This window comes from Rhinopithecus bieti, unplaced genomic scaffold (genome assembly GCF_001698545.2).
Source record: "Rhinopithecus bieti isolate Rb0 unplaced genomic scaffold, ASM169854v2 scaffold_81617, whole genome shotgun sequence".
Classification (NCBI taxonomy): Eukaryota; Metazoa; Chordata; class Mammalia; order Primates; family Cercopithecidae; genus Rhinopithecus; species Rhinopithecus bieti.
In genome coordinates, this window is record NW_016841754.1 from 1,586,682 (window position 1) to 1,594,287 (window position 7,606).

The 7,606-nt window shown below is 38.2% G+C and overlaps 1 protein-coding gene across 1 annotated transcript in view; it reads left to right on the forward strand.

Moving 5' to 3' along the window:
• Window positions 1-2,096, forward strand: part of NMI (N-myc and STAT interactor) — a 28,578-nt gene extending 26,482 nt beyond the window's left edge. The window contains exons 7-8 of the mRNA XM_017866076.1: window positions 777-883; window positions 1,691-2,096. Of these exons, the coding sequence (XP_017721565.1) occupies window positions 777-883; window positions 1,691-1,873 (290 nt within the window). The 3' untranslated portion in view covers window positions 1,874-2,096. The remainder of the gene's footprint in view (window positions 1-776; window positions 884-1,690) is intronic.
• Window positions 2,097-7,606: the final 5,510 nt, after the last annotated feature.

Genomic DNA, 7,606 nt, shown 5'->3' on the forward strand with positions numbered 1-7,606 from the left:
AGGATGGTCTCGATCTCCTGACCTCGTGATCCGCCCGTCTCGGCCTCCCAAAGTGCTGGGATTACAGGCTTGAGCCACCGCGCCCGGCCTACACTCTTAATCATTGTACCGTATTGCTGATTGATCCAAGGTAGATGAGTGAGAAGAGTCATAAAAAAGATGGTTGGATATTCCTAAGAACTGTTTCTGTTAAACGTTACAGTCTTGATACACATCCTTTCATCCCTCTAGAAGACAAAAATACTGCTAAAAATAGACTATCCTTTGTGTTGTAGAAAACTGATGAATTTTTATTTCCTTTCAGCTTTTCTAGATGACATTCAGTCCCCTCCCTGCTTTGGTTAACATCATTACTTAAGTTTATTGAATATATTGAAAAAAATATTTTTTTTATAGTATTCTAATCATAGTTTTCACTTATAGCTTTTGAGAAACTGGGAAACATTCCAGTCTTGTTAGATGAGTGGGTTACTTTCTGCAAAAAACTATTGTATTTTTTGTAGCTCAAAGTAGATCTGTCTGAGGACATTGCAACCCTTTGTGCATTGATTGACTGCAGTGAATAATTCAAGATGGAATGAAGCCTTTAAACCTCATTATTGTTTGGTCTTGTAGTTTTCAAAATTCTGTACTGTGAAGTCTTCAAAGTGGGCTTTAGAATTTCTTAAAAATTAATCTTTTAACTCAGTATTTACTGTAATAGTGTTCTTTTTGAAGGAAGTTTTAACTTTGGTTAAAAATGTTTATGATATAAAAGAGTTTTGCTTTGCTTTTAGTTGCTGACAAGATTTTGAAAAAGAAAGAATATCCTCTTTATATAAATCAAACCTGCCATAGAGTTACTGTTTCTCCATACACAGAAATACACTTGAGAAAGTATCAGGTAAAGTCATCTCTTTTCTCTCATTTTGAGAACTTACTGCCCAAACCCACCCCACAAAAAATAAAGTTGTTGTGAGTCTGTTACTATATGAATCTTATCAAAGAGGGATAGCCAAATGGTTTCTTTACTTCATTTTTGCTTAGTGCAAAATGAGTTTGTCTTTTGAAGGAATGTTTTAATTCAAAACTGTACTTCAGTATACAATTTTAAAACTGGAATTACTCAGATAATGGCACAATTTTATTTTGTACATGGAGACATAGCTGCATTTCTCTCATGTGTCTACTGTCAGTGAGCATGAGAAAGAATTCCTGCCTACTTTCTCTGAACCCATTATCTTTACCCCAGACCTGCTGCCTTTTCCTCTTCCTCCTCAGGTATCCAATGGTACCACCATCTACCTAGTCCACCGACTTAAAAGCTAGAACTCAACTCTTCAGTTTGCTTCACCTCCAACATTCATTTGGTCACTAAATCTTGCCAGCTCCGCTTCTGACTACCTCTTTACCTGGTCTTTCTGTTCCCAGAGCATCCCTCCTTTCCTCTATGTTCCATAATGCCACCAGAGTTCTTTTTCTAAAACTGTCCCCAGAGCTTCCCCCCTTTCCTCTATGTTCCATAATGCCATCCGAGTTCTCTTTCTAAAACTCAGATCTGACTTGGATATTCTCTTGCTTGGAAAATCTTCCTAAGATTTCTTGTCTCTTCTAAGATAAAGTAAAAAATATTAAGCAGATTATGAATGTAAAGTTTTGTAATTCAGAGCTCTCAGAAATCTTTCTATTTATCATTGTTTTTCCTACTTAGATATTTTCAGGAACATCTAAGAGGACAGTGCTTCTGACAGGAATGGAAGGCATTGAAATGGATGAAGAAACTGTGGAGGATTTAATTAACATTCACTTTCAACGGGCAAAGAATGGAGGTGGAGAAGTAGATGTGGTCAAGTGTTCTCTAGGTGAACCTCACATAGCATACTTTGAAGAGTAGACTTAACAGAATCCTGAAAACTATAGCTTTTAACTCAGATTACTATAAATGTTTGACAAAATAAATATGCTTTTCCTTAAAAAAATGAAAACTTTAATTTTATCATCCATTTATTTTTAGATACAAAACTTATTTCTATGTTTCTGAATCTTCCTTGTTTCAAATGGTGCTGCATGTTTTCAACTACAATAAATGCACTGTAATAAAAGGATTTGTTTATAGATTATGTGTATTGGTGCCATGTCTGCTGAAATCAACCTTAAGTGATTCAGATGTCCCCTGCCAGTGCTGGCTTATCCTGTTATGGTCTTGTGGGCCAATTCAGTTGTGGCCCCATGCCCGCTAATATGCAGACTTGACTCTTAACATTTCCAAAACAAAGGCAGTTACATTCAGCAGTTTGTGATTCCTGTAAACTCAACTGAAGATTCGAAGGACTTCAAGAGCAACGATTTCCCACTGTGTGTAGCATTTCACTCCACAACTCTAAAGGTTCTCAGAGCTGAGCGTGGTCTTTTCTTGAATTTTGTTCATGCAAGTGCCAAGTGTCCCTTGATTCCTTCCAAGGCATCCCCTCTCCAAATAGAGCTCGTAAAGGACTAGCTTTTTCTTTCTTTTGCACTTACAATGGAAACAGTTGGTATGAGAGTTTGAAAACCTTGGCATGGAGAGAGAGGTAAATACAAAGTTAGTGACTCATCACTCATCATGCTCGATGCTGGGGAATGCCTGGAGGTAAAAAACACAGTACCTGCCCTCCAAGGGCTTAAGGTTTAGTTGGAAAGAGACCCAGTTTACTAGCATCTCACTGTTTTTAACTTGCAGAAACTTCAATGATAAAATTAAAGATTCCTATTCAGAGAAGGTAAAAGTCTTTTTGGTAAAGAACCTTTAGGCCGGATGTGGTGGCTCACGCCACCAGCACTTTGGGAGGCTGAGGTGGGTGGATCACTTGAGGTCAGGAGTTTGAAACCAGCCTGGCCAACATGGTGAAACCCCGTCTCTACTAAAAATACAAAAATTAGCCGGACATGGTGGTGGGCGCCTGTAATCCCGGCTACTTGGGAGGCTGAGGCAGAATTGCTTGAACCTGGGAGGCGGAGGTTGCAGTGAGCTGAGATGGCGCCATTACACTCCAGCCTGAGTGTTGCAGCGAGACTCTGTCTCGAAAAAAAAGAACCTTTGGACAACTTCTATTCTGACATGGTAGGTTTCATGAAGAGCTGGCAGCAGAATTAAATTCATATTAAAACGCAGGCAGAAATGAAAGGCTTTTAGAAAAGTTTCTAAACCTGTTGAATGCTGCCTGGCATCTAAAACAAACAAAAGGAAAAGCTCGAGTTTTGCTTCTGATATTTCATTTTTAGTTTTTAAAGTTATATTATTCTCAGGAGTACTGATTTTCACCGTTCTTTAAGGAATGAGAGATGGTGCCTAAAAACTGCAATTTATGATAAATCTTCATGTTTACCATTTAAACAAATCCCTCGTGTCTATTATTCTTTTAAAATAGAATGACTATTTAAAGCTCTCAAAAACTTTAAAGTACCTTTTTAATTTCCATTGTGCCAGTTTCACAGGCACAGAAGACATTGTTGATAGTCTGTGGCAGATTGCCTATCAGGAAGAATTTTATGTTAATATTTATTTAGGACAAAGTTGAAATAGTCACTTTTGTTTTTTGGGGGGTTCACTTCAGGCAGTAAAATTGATAATTCAATTCTAAATTTTCATATGTGTTTTTTGATAAATATTTCTAGCTTAGAAAATGATACTTTTCCTTTGGATTCCTTTCCCCCTCACCCAAGACTGGTCTGGCTGGATGTCAGAAAACAAGTATTGGCTCTCCTGCTTATTCCTAGAGTTTTAGAGATTTTACAGAAGGACAGCTGTCTTTGAAAACTTACCAAAAGTACATACTGACTATTTAATATATTGAACATTAAGAAAGGGGCCTTCACATGCATGTCCAAGATGAGCTAACTCCAGACATTGCCAATACGATAAGTCAGATAGATATGTATGTGGAATTAGAAGTTCCTCTTGCTGTTTGTTGATTTATCAGGCAGGACGGGCTAGGTAATGCCATCGTGACAAACAACCTGCCAAACCTCATGGGCCTAAACAATTCTTACCCGTGCTGACTATCCAGCACAGGTTGGCAGGGGGACTCTGTTTATCCTCATCACTTAGAGACTCCATTTTGAGATGAGAATCAGGGAGGGTGGAGGAGAGGGAGGAAATATGAAATCTGGAACGTCTTGTATTAGCAATTAAATGCTATGACCAGAAGTGCTTCTTGTCATTTCTTCTCACATCTCATTGGTCAGAAATAGTCACATGGCCCTATTCAAATAGGAGGGATTTGGGCTGGGCACGGTGGCTCATGTAATCCCAGCACTTTGGGAGGGTAAAATAGGAGGATCACTTGAGGCCAGGAGTTTGAGACCAGCCTGGGCAATACAGTGAGACCCCATCTCTATTTAAAATGTAAATATATATATATATGCTTATATCTCTCTCTTTTAAATCTAAATATATATTTGATGACTAGGAAATTCTGTCTTTTCAAAAGTTAGGAGAACCAGATATCTCTGAGCCAGAATGATAACCAGCATATCCTACCTGTCCTACCTGTCTTACCACCAATATTTAGTTCATTCCTCTTCTCACACAAAATACACTCAAAGTCATCTCATCCTTAAGGGAGCAAAACAAAAAACAAAAAGTTCCATCCAATCGTGATATTAAATTCAAAGTGCATGAATCCTAAGTGCTGTACATCAGGTCTGAATGTTACTCCTCTTTATGCAGAGACCCCCATGCATCCAATATAGAGTAGTAGAACTGGAATAAGATAATTGCAATAAACTCTTACACTTGGAAGGGGAAAGAATGGGAGACACACAGCAGTCACTGGGCCAAAGCAATTCTGAAATCCCATTCAGTAGATGTGTGCTCCATACTCCAAGGGTGTGGAATTTGGATTAGGTCCTGATTCCACTCTCTAAGAATTCTCCTGCTCATTGTCATTATGGCTCTTGAACATTCTTTTTTTTTTTTTTTTTTGACATGGATTCTCACTCTGTCACCCAGGCTGGAGTGCAGTGGTGTGATCTCAGCTCACTGGAACCTCCGCTTCCCAGTTGAACGTTCTTCTTTTTCCATTATTCTTCTTGACCATACCTAGAATGGGCATTTGAAATCTCTTCTTGGAATCTGAAAAGCTTCCCTAGTGCACTTCCTATGATCAATGTTTGTGACCAAAATTATTAAAGTTTTGAATAGTCATGTTCTCTTTAGTCTGGAGTGGTGGTTATTTAGCTGGTAAAATGGAAAACTCAATAGGCATCTTGTCTATTTTATTCTGGCAAGCTTACACATCCACAGTTCTTTTCCAGACTTACTTTTTAGAGTTGCTACTATTCTCTGCTTTCTTAGCCTCATGCTTCTTTCACTCTCCTCATTTAATTACAAATACTTTGGGTCTATCAGGCCACACTTTTGCTTTCATTTCCTTGAGCTATTTTGTCCAATTGAAAGGGTTTACTGTATTCCACAACCTTAATTGCTGTTTTCACTCTGAGAGATCTTAATCTATTTAGAGATTTACACCTTGATTTGATCCCCGCCATAAACCGGAGTTCTAATCAGTCTTTGTTATTCAACAGGCTTCTTCGTTTTATCGTTTATTATTTGGGAATGAGAAATGTTTCTTCCAACCCCATAAGCTGGAAGTTCACATTTCTGGATTTTCTCTATTCCCTTTCATTCCTGCTTTCAAACTGGTCAGTTCTTGTCTAAAGTCATTTCTTTCTTGTATTACTTTGTTAAATGCACTCAATGATAACAGACAAATGCTAGTAACTTTCTGCTTCCCATACTTAAAAAAAAAAAACTCCCAAAACCACAAGCTAATTAGGTACATTATCTGCTTTCCAAGCTATCACATGACAGTTTTACAAAGTACTTTTATACTACATAATGTGGGTCACCTCCTTCTAATCTCTGATGTCTATTCTCTTATTATCTGCCACTTGGCCTCTAAGCCAAAGCCATGTATTTCAAGTAGTGTTTGGATTGTGTGTTTTTCTCTTGGCCATAGTAGTACTCTACTTCAGAATACCAATTTCTGTATCAATCAGAACAGGCTATGTGATGCTGATGTGAAAATGTTTAAAATTTAAAATTTTAAAATGTTAAATCTTTTTAAATTTCAGAGACTTAAAACAACACACATTTATTCCTTCCTCAAGCTACATGGTCATTGATGGTTCAACAAAAAGAGCTCTGCTCATGGTAAACACTTAAGGACCCGAGCTCACGGCAGCCACCATCTTTACTCTTGCTAGATGTCATGGCAGAGGAAGAAAAGAGCTTTGCAGGGTCTTTAACTGGTAATTAAATTTTTGGCCCAGAAATGATACTTGTCACTTCCACTCACAACTCAGAACTAAGCATATGGACCTACCCAACCATAAAGGACCCTGGATGTTCATTCTTACCATATGGTTGGAAGGCAGAAAGCCAAAACTGCATGGAGAATAGCATTAGTGATACCTGCTTGGTATTAAAACAGAAAAGATGCTCAATCTTGAAAAATACACATAGTATAATGGAGATAATAAGAATCACCAAAAGTACATCTTCAGAGATAATGGTGAATATTTTTGTGTTCTCCTTTCCATTCTTTTTTTTTCTCCCTAACCACATCACATTTAATGCTGTAAATATACCCGTATCTCCTATGCTATTTGTTACTTCCTTATTGTTGGGAATGAGGTTGTTTCTAATTTCTTCACACTTATAAATATTCTGATGTACATAAGTCCTTATATGTCTTGGTATATAAGTCATTTTCTGCAGTTCTGACCTTACTTCAAGGTGATAATTACTAGGTTGAAAGGCAGAAGGATGAAAAACTCTTTTAAGGATCTTGTTAAGTCATGCCAGAATTGCTTACTAGAAAGGTAGGCATTGGTTTGTACTTTCACTAACAGTGTAACCAAGGACTATCTCATTGCTCCATTTCAGCACTGAATCCAACTTACCTAAACATGTTTTCTTTATTCTATTTTTGGAAATTTTCATAACACATCCCAGGGTTTTACGAAAATAAGTAATTACCAAGATACAGGTGAAACATCCTGTAATGGGTTTTGCTTTAGTTTTTTGGTATCACAAATGAAAAATGTTCAGGAAAATATTGATTTTATTTATTTATTTATTTCGAGACAGAGTCTTGCTCTGTTGCCCAGGCTGGTTGCAGTGGCACAATCTCGGCTCACTGCAACCTCTACCTCCCGGGTTCAAGTGATTCTTCTGCCTCAGCCTCCTGAATAGCTGGGACTACAGGGGTGTGCCAACTCGCCCGGCTAATTTTTTTGTATTTTTAGTAGAGACGAGGTTTCACCATGTTAGCCAGGATGGTCTCGATCTCTTGACCTCGTTATCTGTCCACCTCGGCCTTCCAAAGTGCTGGGATTACAGGCATGAGCCACCGCGTCCGGCCCTCCAACTTGATTTTATTAAAGCTTCAAGACAGAAAAGTACAGTGAGGCAAGAGGCCTTATAATTAGGGCTATAAGATGTTAAAAGATATTGGGCCGGGCACGGTGGCTCAAGCCTGTAATCCCAGCACTTTGGGAGGTCAAGACAGGCAGATCACGAGGTCATGAGATCGAGACCATCCTGGCTAACCCGATGAAACCCTGTCTCTACTAAAAAATACAA